This window comes from Buteo buteo, chromosome 1, assembly GCF_964188355.1.
Source record: "Buteo buteo chromosome 1, bButBut1.hap1.1, whole genome shotgun sequence".
NCBI lineage: Eukaryota > Metazoa > Chordata > Aves > Accipitriformes > Accipitridae > Buteo > Buteo buteo.
Window position 1 is genome coordinate 42,997,500 of NC_134171.1, and position 13,928 is coordinate 43,011,427.

General features: G+C 35.9%; 1 protein-coding gene across 3 annotated transcripts in view; it reads left to right on the top strand.

Annotated features, from left to right (window-relative positions):
* SH3RF1 (SH3 domain containing ring finger 1) overlaps positions 1-13,928 on the top strand; it is a 90,392-nt gene that overhangs the window by 60,104 nt on the left and 16,360 nt on the right. For all 3 annotated transcript variants that reach the window (XM_075028741.1, XM_075028760.1, XM_075028751.1), the window contains 3 exons: positions 2,154-2,456; positions 3,389-3,499; positions 11,638-11,792. In XM_075028741.1, the coding sequence (XP_074884842.1) occupies positions 2,154-2,456; positions 3,389-3,499; positions 11,638-11,792 (569 nt within the window). The remainder of the gene's footprint in view (positions 1-2,153; positions 2,457-3,388; positions 3,500-11,637; positions 11,793-13,928) is intronic.

Genomic DNA, 13,928 nt, shown 5'->3' on the forward strand with positions numbered 1-13,928 from the left:
GCTACTGTCCTGTGCTTGCTTCTCTACATAAGAAAGCTCTGTATGTTGCTTATATTTGAATCAGTCTTGAATCAATCCCATGGGCAAGCCTTAACTTTTCTCTGATAGGTTATTCACTGTATAGAATAACCAGATTCTGCAGGCATTAATAGCTTCAGGAGATAACAAACATAATTAGGTGTAACAGCTACCTCAGGGTGCTTTTAGCAGAGTGGCTTTTGGTTTTGTTTTTTATTCCTGAGTGATCCCTTAACTTTTCCGATTAGGTAGTTCTTGTTTTAGAAATGAGTACTGCTTTTCTTTCTCTGATCTGTGTTATTTGTGAACAGGCTATTTGCTAAATAAGGGAGTAGATTAGGTAAGAATAGAAGTGGTTGCAGCCATTGTATGAGACAACGGTAACAACATTTAGGAAAAAATTCTACATTCTCATCATCATATCCTTTTTCAAATCCCCCATTATGCCCCTCTTCAACTGCAGTATGTTCTAGGTAGTACTTCCTCTTTGAGCATTTCATAATTTTAATTTTCCTGCTGTTGCATCCTAATAGGTTTTTATGGCAACTCCTTATTGTTCCAGTAGTTCTAGTTTTGAACTTTTTCAGTCTTATTTTTTGTGTATGTGAATGGAATTTCCTTCCAGATCTCATCTTTCAAATACCACTTGAAAACTTTTTCTATATTAAAAAAATATATTCTTTATTCTTTTGTACCACTTTATATATATCTACTTGTCCTCAGATATAGGAAAGTGTTCACGGTATAAACTCTTGTTGTTTTGTCGGAGCTGTGTTTAAATCAGTGTTGATGCTGTCATGATTAATGACATGGTTTTTGTCTAGCAAAATTTTGATGGGGTAAAATACTGCTTTAAAACTCTTCATGAGCATAGTACCTATCTCAAGACTTGTGGAAAAATGGGTGAAATAAATAGAAGAAATAATATGCTGAAGAAATAGAAATCTTACTTCCACAGTAATTGATTTCATTCTTTCATCCTGATGTTCTTCAGAAAAGATTTTTCCCTTCTTCATAATTTGCTACACTTACCCAAGTAACAGTATTCATATTTAGTGGTACATACTAACATTAGTTAACTTGTTCAGAAAACTGGTGCTGGTGTTACTTCAGCTCATGAATAAATGAGAGTTCTGACATCATTATTTCCAATAGCTCTAAAATATAAATAAGATCTTCTGGAAATAAAGGGTTTGTGAAAAACGTAGGAGGGGCTGTATTTTGTTTTGCACCCCCTCCCCTACATAGCTTACATTTCGTTCTAAGAAGAAAATGTGTGGGAGTCTCTATTTCTTCATTGGAAAGGAAACATTTGTTTGCATCTAATATAATATTGTTGTAACAAATTAACAAATAGAAAATTTCATTGTGAACAAAAATTCATTAGATAAGCTTAAAAAAAGAAAAATCCATTTGAGGGTTCCTAGGTATAGAGATGCTACCTGTGCATTAGAAAATTCAGAAGCTGAGAAGATATTTCCACAGAATTGCCAATATGTGTTTCTTTTCTCCCTTTACAGTCCTATGCTTGTGTAGCTATGTGTTGTCAGGCAGTATACTGGTATAGCTGGATATTTAGTCTATCCTACTATGTTCTTAAATCTGCATTTAGGAAGCCTGTTTTTTACTACTCATAGTGTTAAAGATATGTGCATACATACCAAGGTATAGTAGGAGGAATGTCTTCAAGAGCCCACATGCAAAGGTGTGGGCTTATGTCATACAAACAAAAAAGGCTTAAAATGAAATGAACATTCAAGAAGTTTTATAATAGAGATTTTTATATTATAAGGTCAAAGGGGATCGCTGTAATTTAGTCTGACTTCTAGATAACACAGGCAGTGGAAATTGCTGAATTAAGCCATGTCTGGACTAGAGCATAGGGTCTTTCCTTGACTGAAATTTTACCCCTGATGAGTAGTCCACACCAGCCCAACAGTAGGTGTGTTGAGTTTGTAGCGAAAGGCTTGTCACTCTGTAATGACTAATTTGTAGAGTAGGTCAGTATGTCACAGTTTTAAGTTGCATGGTTTAAATTCTATTATATTATGAATAAAAGGAAGATAGATTTTTTTCTTTATATTCAGGTGATTTTTATAAATAAAAAATTACTAATGTGTGACTATCTTTTGTAGTTTAACACAGCAGCCAAACAGCTGATAGAATTGGATAAGCCCTCAGGTTCTGCTGTTGACTCTGGAGAAGGTACCTCTGGGGCAGCCCACAACAATTCAACCCAAAAGCACACCGATACTAAGAAAAACACCAAAAAACGGCACTCTTTTACCTCCCTCACTATGTCCAACAAGTCTTCACAGTCTTCTCAGAATCGCCACTCAATGGAAATTAGTCCACCTGTCCTCATCAGCTCCAGCAACCCAACCGCAGCAGCCCGCATAAGTGAGCTGACGGGACTTTCCTGTAGTGCCCCTTCTCAGGTAATTTACATGAAATAAAATATAAATCATGTGTGTATTTTTTTTTAAATTACTATAAGGCTTCTGATCTTGTCCGAGTAGTTACTTCAAATTATTAATTATATGTAATTAATATTAATGTATGCTTTCATGAAGTTTATCTTCCAACATGAGAGCATTTAAGGCAAACATTTTAGAACACTTCTTATACAATGCTAGCAAATATTTTTGGTCTTGTAAGCTAATTTTTTTCACAGTTGTTAATTTCTTAAGTGCCACAAAAATTTTTATTAAACTGTGGAAACTAGAAACTGGAGTGATTTAATTTCTTGGGTTTTTTCTAAATTGAATATAATATTGGATATTAATAAATTGCCTGCAAGTAAAAGGTAAATTCAACTTGAAAATTGCATGAATTCCAGAAATGTACCATATTAATCAGATTGTGATAAGCAGAAATATTTATCTAGCTGTATTTATTTTTTAATCTCTTGTTTCTTCAGAGCTTTTAGTTACAAGCTACATTGGTTAGTGAACAACCGTCTGTTTCACACAGAGATTACACTTTGCGAGAAGAGATGTTAATGGAGACTAAGAAGTGTTGGTGTCATTTTACATGAGCTAGTAAATATGTTTTATTTGCATGTCTTTGGGATCTGACAGCTTTTTATGGAAAAAAAAGAAAACTGACATTGGTAAAAGTGTGTTTCACATTGCTAGTTCAATACATCTCCAAAGTTTCTGAAACGTGAGGAAAAAAAAAAAAGTGAGCAGTGTGATCCAATATTGTTTGTATAAGTATCTTAACAAAAAATCAATTCTAGTCTAAAGTTACAGATAGTAGAGAACTGGTGATTTTGACCATGAAGCTTGCAGCTGTGTCAAAACCAGCTGTTATTAAACTACTCAGAACTGACCCTGCTGGGTTTATTTTTTGGTTTTTTTTTTGACAGGTTCATATTGGTACTACAGGGTTAATTGTGACTCCACCTCCTAGCAGCCCAGTCACAACAGGGCCTTCATTTACCTTCCCATCAGAAGTTACCTACCAAGCTGCTCTTGGTGTAAGTACCATTTAAGAAAACTCAGCCTTCCCATTTATCTTTGGTCCATACAGTCCTTCTTTTTTTTTTCTCGAGTTCTGATACACTGATTTGAAATGATGATTTTATGATGATTATCTATGTGATAGACGATGGTATAAATTGAACTATAGCAAAAGCATTATTGATACAATAATATTTGCATCCTGTCATGCGTATCCATTTCTCCAGCTTTTCTCTGTCATTTCTCTATAGTAAACACAAGAAGCACACTTCCTTCCAGAACAGTGGTTCTTTTCAGCATGAGTAGGAAAGAGATTATGCTGGGAAGGAGGTTAGGGGAAACAAGCATGATCTTACAAAAAACATCTCCTTGAGACAACAGCTGCCAGATATTTCTGTCTTACTTAACTCAATATTATCAAGATTCTCTGAAATAAGTTTCAAAACTCTGCTTTCTCCTAATTGGATAAGATGATTTTAGTTGTGTGTACGCCAGTGGCAGATGAAGAACATGAGATCTTGGAGATAGATATGAAAAACTGTTGCACATGGCCATCTTTTAAAGGAAGGAATACATTGCCATGTTGTTTCCTTTGGACAAAGAAAATCACATTTGTCTTCAAAAAGTGTAGCATTTCATTCCAAAACCAACTGAAACTCTTTATTTTGCTATGCTTGTGGTAGAGAAGCTCTGGAATGCCCTGTATCATACCTCACTTACCACAGCCTGACCTTAACTGCAGTAAAGATTATGGATACCAGTTTTCAGAGATATTCAAGGGACCTTAATGAGCCTTTATTCTGATCATAGGAATTCTCAAAATTTAATTCTTGTTTCAAGTCCAAAAATTGTTCCTCTAGCCTTGGGGGGGTGGGGGTGGGGGGGGCACAGTCAAATAATAAATCTCCACTTAGTTTAAAACAAACAAACAAATAAAAAAAGCCCAAAACCAAACAACCCAAACAAAAAAACCCAAGGCTTGATCTTGTTTAGGTGTCTAATTATCCTTGCAGTCTTTAAAGCAAGTAAAACATGATGAATAACCTTGCTGCTAAATGTGTCTGGGGTTTTTTTTCAACTTTCAGCACTTGGATCATTTTACACATTTGTCTGCAAAATCGAAGGCAGAATTGTCTGTCTTCTATTATCAACTTTTTGTTTTTTAAGTAAATGCTTAGGTGTGGCTTGGTTGCAGCTGAGAGGTTGCATTTTGATAGCTTTCTTTGGGACTCTCATGTTTTTTAGTCCTTAAAATTATGATGCTGTTATTTTCTGTATTATCTGCAGTAGTTCCTTCTGGCATGATAAGCACATTGTAAGCACATTCCAGAACTGGGTACAGTACTGCGTGGTCTTTTTCAGTGATGAAAATATTGATTGTATGATCATTTTACTTTTATCCTGTTAGTCTGATGTTTATATCTTGAGAATTTGCATCCATTCATTTGGCCTGAGTGTAGCACAAAGTTTGTGTTTAGCTAAATATCCACCATGATCCCACAAATTTTCATCGTCATTAGTGATGTAGTAGTTGCTCTCATCCAAGTAAATATATTTTGAATTCTTTGTTCTTCAGACAGATGACCTTATTATTGACAATTATACAGATGGTGTGCTTTTGCCCTGTCTTACTAAGTAATGCAGGTTGTGCTGTAGCAGTGCTGTGTCCTTTTGTTGTTAACAACTCATGCAATCTGTGCGTCATCTGTGCAGTCCTACTGTTAAATGTATGCTCATCTGGAACCAATTAATAATCTCCTTATATTTATATTCATATTTTAATGTCACAGAGCGGTTGAGGTTGGAAGGGACCTTTGGAGGTCATCTAGTCTACCTCGCCTGCTCAAGCAGGTCCACCTAGAGCCAGTTGCCCAGGACGGTGTCCAGACAGCTTTTTAATATCTCCAAGGATGGAGACTCTACAACCTCTCCGGGCAACCTGTGCCAGTGTTGAGTCACCCTCACAGTGAAAAACTGTTTCCTGATATTCAGACTGGATGTCCTGTGTTTCAGTTTGTGTTTCACTGGACACCACTGAAAAGAGCATGGCTCCGTCAACTTTGTACCTTCCCTTCAGGTACTTATATATGTTGATGAGATCCCCCTGAACCTTCTCTAGGCTGAACAGTCCCAGCACTCTAAGCCTTTCCTCATAGGAGTGATGCTCCAGTCCCTTAATTATCTTAGTGACCCTTTGCTGGACTCTCCAGTATGCCCATGTCTCTCTTGTACTGGGGAGCCAGAACTGGACACAGTACTCCAGGTTTGGCCTCATCAGTGCTGAAGAGAAGGGAGCTATCATGTCGCTTGATCTAGCAAGACTCCTCCTAATGGAGCCCAGGATACCATTACCCTTCTTTGCCAGTAGGGCACATTGTTGGCTCGTGTTCAACTTGGTGTCCACCAGGAAGGATCCCCAGGTCCTTTTTTTGCATATGAGGTATACATCTAATACTAGAAACAATTAGCTGCTTATATACTAATCCATGTCGTCTTTTATACTTCTTTCATCCTGTCCTTCAGAAAATACCTGTGAGACCTGAGCAAGCAAAACCGCTTTTGGTATCATTTGTGCTGTTGGTCAGAATACAAGTCTAGCTAACATATATGCTGCAAACATTGAGTGATTGATTTGATTCGTGGCTGAGATATATTTTGGAGAGGATGGGGTAGGCGGGATTCAAAGCATAATTTCAAAAGGTCTGTCAGAAGTTCCTTTTTTTTTTTTCTCTCAGTAACAAACACTTCTGTAAGTTATTAAGAATCAGTAGTTCTTTCTTTGATGCCAACATGGAAAAATACTTTATTTTGGTGCTGGTGCAGTCATTAAACCACCTCGGGTGCTTTAGCTGCATAAGCTTGTTCAAAAGCAACCTCACCATTGGTACCCACAGGAATTAAATTACAGTGCTAAGTGCAGCATGGAGTGAAACTCCTGCCACGTGATCGTCCTGTATCCTGGAGTGCTACTTTCTTTTTGTGATAACCATGTTCCTGGTTATGTTTCCAATTAGGCATATAATTCCCATTGAGAATCTGAATTATTCTCTGCCACCCTCTTTAAAAGTCAATAACCTTCTGTACATAATGTTCTGTTTCTTCTTGACTTGTTTTCAGTATGACTAAAATACAAGCTGGCAGCTCAGGCTACAGTCAGGTCGTTCCTGTGCTCTTTTATTATAGATGATATTAGATGATGATGCAGCTTATAGTCACAGACTGTGAAGTGTGTCTTTTACGTCCACTCTTCCTCTTGCTTCATAAACTCTTGTCTTAATTTTAGAAATGTGCAAAATGGTTCTGACAGGTAAAGAGACAAAGTGGTGTTCTTGTTTCTCTAGATGTTTCCCTTCTGGAAATACCCTCCCTGACATTCTGAGCATTAATTTTAAGCTATGGAACAATTGTGATCATATTATTTAATACATCAGAAGTGGCTGGCTTGAGTCTTTTGCTTTTGTATTTTTTGCTTTTGTAAGTATAAAGTCCTGCATTTCTCTAAGCTTCTCCCTTTAGCTTTTTCTTCATTTCTGAACACTAAGCAAATGACAAGGGAGTTGGATTGAACAGGGAGAGTTTCTCTTTAGCATGAAGATGGTTTAATTGGATCTTCTTCTTGTCAGTTGTTTTGGTGTTTATAATACTATTTAAAGTAATTGATCGTTCTTTGAGAGCAAGCCATTTATACAACTTGTTTTACTTCATGCCAAACTCAGATTAAGGGAGAAGGAAGATATCAGAGAAGATAAGCATGATTCCCCATCAGTGAAGAAGAGGACATAGTCATTTACAGTAATCCTGAATTTATTGATCTTTGCTACATTTATCTGTCCTGAATCTAGAAGCAAAGAAAAGCTAGTGTCTTACCTTCTGTAAGAAAGATGGTTTTTTTATTGTTAAGAGGAGATATTTTGAGCTGTCTTGTTGGATAGCATTTCTCTAAGACAGTTGAAATTAATTCCTAGCCCAAAGGAGCCTGTGAGTCTTTTATCTGTGTACATGTATAGGATCACATTTTGGTTTGTTACATTGTTATTTTGGGATATATTATGGGGGTTCAAAAAATGCCAATTGCATTAATTTTATTTTGTCCATAATAATCTTTTGTAGATGCTATTTGGCACCAAATGTTGTATGAAGAAAGTAATTTCCAAATTTGCAGCCAAAATTGACACAAATAAGACTTAGGAATGAGAGTGCTTTTGTCGAGTAACCATATATGCTATCTGCTGCTTGTATCACTTAAGCAAATTTTAATTTGCATTCAGAAAAGCTGTGATAATTTATTTAAAAGTTTTATTTTATAGCAGCAGTTCTTTAGCCTAGTTCTTTAGCTGGCAGCATTAATTCTTGTTTTGTGTTTTGAGGTTCGATTCTTTGAAATTGAAGAAGCTATGAACTGAGACAGACTTCTCACAGCTGAGGCTTTTGACTGTGATATTATCACTTGCACTGTTCTCTGGGACTTCAAACCACAACTTTGCCCTTAATAGGGGCATTAATTGGTCTGCTCTTCTTGGCCACTGGCATTTTTGAACCTTGTAGGTGCTTAGTATATTTGAAGTTCTTTATAAAATATAAATAGCAGATGTCAGGTTCAGTAGTTGTTGGGTGAAAGTATGCACGTACAATTATGTAAGGCTCATTTACTTGGGAGGAAATTCTTGGGTGTAATTTATAAGGTAGTTATCTAATGGAGGAGATCTAGTTGCCATAGATTTTGCTGAAAAAAACTCTTAAGGGAAGTATGTGATTTGAACCATGATATGGGAAAAACAGAGACAAAATACACCACAGCAAAGTTAGAGTTACATTCAAAAGCAGCTGAAGAAAAAGGGAATGTAGCAACAACAGATAACTTACCTTCCTTTCATTCTGTCTTTACAGTCTCTTGAGAAGTTAAAAGTATTTTGGACTGCAATTGACCTAGATATCCGTATTGCTACTTCTGCAGATTGAATATGTTGACTTTGAAATGGTGTCTTGGTATGTGCACTTAACTAGCAGAGATAGGTGGTCTATATTTGGGTGGTTTACATTCACTTATGAGCTGAAGGTTTCAAAAATTTAAAAATCCCTGTTTTTTCTGGTCCTGTTCTCTTGCCCACACACACAAAAAAATTGTTCCCCTATGTTAAAGTATATAAGGTAGTCTGAATTATTATTAATGAGGCACAAGCTGTGAGGGTTATAGTATACTGATGACATTTAGCTCCTTTTCTTGTAGTTGCAGCTGATTCAATAGCATAAGTAAGTCAGGAGGAGGTTTAAATGAGAACTGAGTTTTAACCAACAAAAATTCAACTTTTATTGGGAAGAGGAAGCAGATGAAAGAAATTAGATTTTGTATGAGAGGCCTGTTTTTGACAACATATATTTATAGTTCAGGAATTTTGTTAAATATGACCCTTAATTTGTTAGCCTTCAGGAGGTTTTGCAAGTCATATATTTTGTCCTAGACCTTGTGGGAGTGAAGACAGTTAACGAATGGGGTTTTTTTCACTGCTGTGCCTTTTGTTGTTCTTTGGATTAACTGATTATTGATCTTGTGTTGACTGATACAGGAATGCAGCCTAATGATAGTTAAACTTAGTAATACATATGTGTTTCTAGGGCAGGAGTATAGGTACTATTTGAAGTTTTTACATAAATTAAGTATCAAATTATGTAATGTTTCATCTTCCAATTAAAAAAAATAAATTATCACTTATTTGCTGGTTTTTATGCTTGAAAGTACACTTGTCTGAAAAGTAGTTGCAGAAACTTTCAATTTTTCCCCCTGAACTACCTAAAATAAAAATACTCTTAATTAATTTGATAAGCATATTTTATTAAATCACATGAGGTTTGCATATATTCTTTCACAGAATGTTGAATATGGGAACCATCAAAACTAGCTTGTGCTCTGGAGGTAGGTATGTTTCTCAAGGGCTAGAAAAATGGTTACATGCCAGAAGACTTCTTGAAAACTTGGCTAGAGCATTTGGATCTATTTTATCAAGTTGCAGCAGTGCAAGCTGAGGAGCGTTAGTCCTCTAAAGACTATCAGGTTGTCTATTTATATTTCTAAGTACTTGCCAAGTCTTTAGGAGTTTAATTGGGCTGTGGCTCTACTGCAGGTTTCATTACCATAGTAATAGACACAGGGAGGGGAGCAGAACCTGAATAAAGAAGAATAAAATAGAGCTGGGAAGGTGCCTTTATTGCAGCTAAAAATTAAATGTATATTGTATGTTCAAAAGAAAAAAATACAATGCCCAGCATTTATATCTTTAGAGATGCAGGAAGTGTGCAATCGTGACAATCTTGATGTTGTGTATGAATAGGTTTAATTTTAAAGATTTCCAGCTAATCGTCTCCTCATGTGGATTTACAGGTTCTACCATGTATAAAGGAATCTAGATGCCTAAAAAAAGATTTGAATGTATATTCTATAGTCAGGTTGCCTAAAAGTTAGATGCTCACATTCAGCTTGGATTCAGCTAAGACATTTGTTGAAGCTGACTGGAAAGGGGAGATAACTTAACTTCTGCTGTAAAGCAACTGAAGGAGAAATGTTGGTATTTCAGTATGAATTATCAACTTATTTTAAAAGATTGTTGGATGGATGGGGATCTAGAATGTGAAGCAAATGCGATTGCCATTCTTGTAAATAACTCAACTGTTAGTATCAAAGCACACAATGATGTTTCTCCAGCAGGTCATCTCTGCTTTGTGTTGGATACAGGACACCTATTTGGTCTTAAGAAATTCTTAATGTACGATCAGGAAAAAAGCTTTAAATAAACCAGGAATTTTCACAATATACCATGCAATTTATATCATAACTAAGCATGAGAATTTTGACTGAAAAATTATAAGAGTTCATCAGTTTTCTCCAGATTTGAAAGCTTTTAATCATGCAGTTCTTCACTGTGTCTTGACTTTAAGACTAGTTCAGAGAGCTGTCTTTTTATTAATACTTTCACCAAATGCAGCAAGGTAATAATCACACAGTGTAGAAGTAAAACTTATTTTCCTTATAGGTTTTTGTTTAGAAAAACAAAAAAAACAACCTTTAGAAGTAGGCTGTTTGAGGGGAATTAAAATGACTTTCAATTATATATTTTCCAAACTGATAATGTAATGCTGTGCGTTCATATGCTGATGTACTGGAACAGCCAGGCAGTACTTCAGGACATTTTGTTAATTTATGTTTTTGTTATGTGGGTTTTAAACCTGAAATGGGGTGGTTTAGAGTTTTGTTTCAGTATTAAAGGATTGTGTTAAGTTGAAGATCAAGTTTAAAATTAATTTTTACATTTTCAAATGTTGGAGGTTTTTTATTAATCTTTTTGTGCACGTTGTAACACAAATAATTACTTTTGGAAGCGGGGAAGGAAAAGTTCTCCTTTTGTGAGAGACTTTTCCCAGGAGTGTCAGTACACAAGGTCCTAAAGAATTGTCTGAGGTTTTACAGCGCAGAAGGTAACAATTGCTCTATTGATTCTCAAAAGGCATAGAAGCCTGTAGGCAGGACCCCCATTATGATCTCCCTGTAAAGGAACCGTGCCTTTTTACTGGAGTGTTTGTTAAAGATTACCAATCTGATAATACTGAATTCCAAAACCTAACTCTTTAAACTAAAAGCATAAGAGAAAGTGGTAACAATAGCTCAGTGACTACAGTCTCGTATTGTGCTCATTTTTGTAACCCATACATCAAAAGAAAATTTCCCCCAAAAGGGGTAGGTTTGGGTGCACTGCTGCTGAGTTGTATATTATGTCTCAGCTTCAGATTACAAAAACAATCATGTTTTGAAGTACAGTCAGCAGTAGGATGCAAAATCTACCTCCTGGAAGGCTTCTGAATTTTTGTGGAGTCCTATCCTAAAGATGTTATAATTACAAACAATGCTTTCCATTTTTCCTGTGCTGAAAAATTGCTTGTCATTTGCTTAATTAGCTGCCAAGACTTCAAGATTTTAAACTGGAAAAAGAGAAATACAGACAAACCTAACTCTCCAGTTATATCATAGCAGTAGGTAAAAGAATACTGAACTCAGCTGTTTTTTTCCCATTTCCTTAGAATATCGTACTTTTTTTGGCAGCTGATTCAATTAATCAAACACTATTGATCATATGTTGCTATTTTTCTTTTGTTCTCATAAAATCAGAATATGAATCCCCCACTTCCACCACCACCTCTCTTGTCTGCTGCAATCATTGCATCGGCCTCTTCTGGACCTCAGTCTGCAGGTGTAATACAAAGGCCTACATCAGGATCAACTGACCAAATGGCACATTTACGACCACAAACTCGTCCAAGTGTGTAAGTAAAATTGAAACTTCACCAGTCAGAAATATGGAACAAGATCAATAATTTCACATATACTTATATCATGCCAGTTGGCTATGTTCTGCTAGAATTCCCAGAAAGTCAAGCATACAACTAAGAACAAAAGCAACAAAACATACATAAAGGTGTCATCCCCAAATAGCCTTCATACTGAGGGTTATTTATGTCTGAGATAAATATAATCAGCTGTTGTTGTGTATAGAAAGGACTCGCATCAAAAATATGAAGTATTTATCATGCAGAAAATGAATGAATCCTTGAGTTAGTGATGCAGACTGTGTAACTCGCAAGTGGCAAATACTGGACTGAATTTATTCAATGTTTTCTGTTACGTGAGGTATGAAAAGGCTATTCTCGTATGGAATAACCTATGCCAAAACACAGAAAGTGCTGTATTTCGTTTAGACTGTTATATTAGCATGTCATTGTCAGACTGCTTGTGTAAGTTGCAATCGAAATTTGACTGAAGATTCTACAGTTCACTTAATTAGTGGATAGCAATTTGGAATTAAGGCAGAAAGCTGCTAGTTAGCATTATGTCTTCGTACCTGTAATGCAAGCAAACGTGTGTCATCCTTCTGGGTGAAAATATTTTGTATATTAACGTGCTGCTGACGACATCTTTGTTCTTGGAAACTTCTTTGTGTGCAGCTTGGAGAATAAGAACGATAAAAGAAAAAATAAAAATCAGGAGTGGCTGAACCATCTAACAGGACATATCTGAATAATGCAAGGACTGCTTTTGTTCTGTGTCTTTATTTTTATCTTCCCACCAGGTTTCCTCCCACTCCAAAAGAGCACCCTTCTTGTATAGCAGGTGCATCTGGATTTGGGCTGGTTTTTTGGTGTCAAGCATTTTAACACTGCTTCTTATGGATTATTGTGCTTAGTGCAGTTAATCAAGTTCCCATCTCGTTTATTTCCATCCTCCATCTTCAAAGGGTTGCTCTATACGAGGATACTAATGAAATTTGGAATGATTTCACTAAAAGGGAAGTTAATGAAAACCAATTAAAGCACATCAGTTGCTTTCCCATAGAGTATGTGGCTTTGTAGATCACCCCTAAATCACGCACCAGTGAAGCCTTTTGTTGCCGGTGTGTCATATGTTGCCTTTAAAGCATGTTTTGGACTTGCTTTACCAGGTACCTATATTGCTTTTAAAGCATTTTTGCAGGTAATGCAGAGTTTCCTGGGTGGACAGCAAGGAACAAAAATAGAAAGCAAAAAGGAGAAGCATACAGATAATGCTATCCTTACTATGCACAAGAGACAATTTTGGCAAAAGAATGTTTTGTAAAGCTGCTTTTTTAACCCTTGGGGCTACAAGGGGAGTGGGAAAGACTAGCATTGCAAGTAATTGTGGATCCTTTTTCAAAAAAGGAGATAGTCTACCCATCTACCCTAATTGGCTACCTCTTGTGAAAATTATATTCTTTTTGAGAAAAAGTGATTTATTAGAATGCTATTTCACATAGGTCTGGGTCCATAATTATATAAACATTTTTATATAAACTGTTAAAACAGTTTTCTTACATTCAAACTGTGGTGGTTAAAACACTATGGCTTTTTAATGTGATAATAGGAAACTGTGCAATCTTATTTGAAGACTTCCCTAGGAATATTCCAGCATGCAACTGCAGGAGCTTCAGTTTTATTTTTACTTTTTTTTTTCTTAAGACTGTGTTTTTAAAAAGAAAAATGCAAAATGTTTCTGAACTCTCACTATCTTTCAGATGCACTGTATTATACATTAATGTTGCTTAGAAGGAAAAAGGGGAAATAAACTTTACAAGTGAATAACTGCTACCTACCTTACCCATAGCCTTCAAGTTCTAGTAACATGCATTTTTTTGGCACTGCAGTTGCACAGGAAGATTCCACTTTTGCAATTTGAAAAGTAGTTCTGATACTGATCTTTCACTCTCAACTAACAGAACTTCTCCATGCTCCCCATCCTTCCAAAAAAAAAAAAAAAAAAGTTGGCATGTTACAAAGTGTAAGTGATACTAGAAGCAGGTGTAGGGAGAGAAAGATGGGATATGCTGGGATCTGTAGTTGATAAACACATATTTAATTAAGTTCACTAAATTAAGAAAACGGACAGTA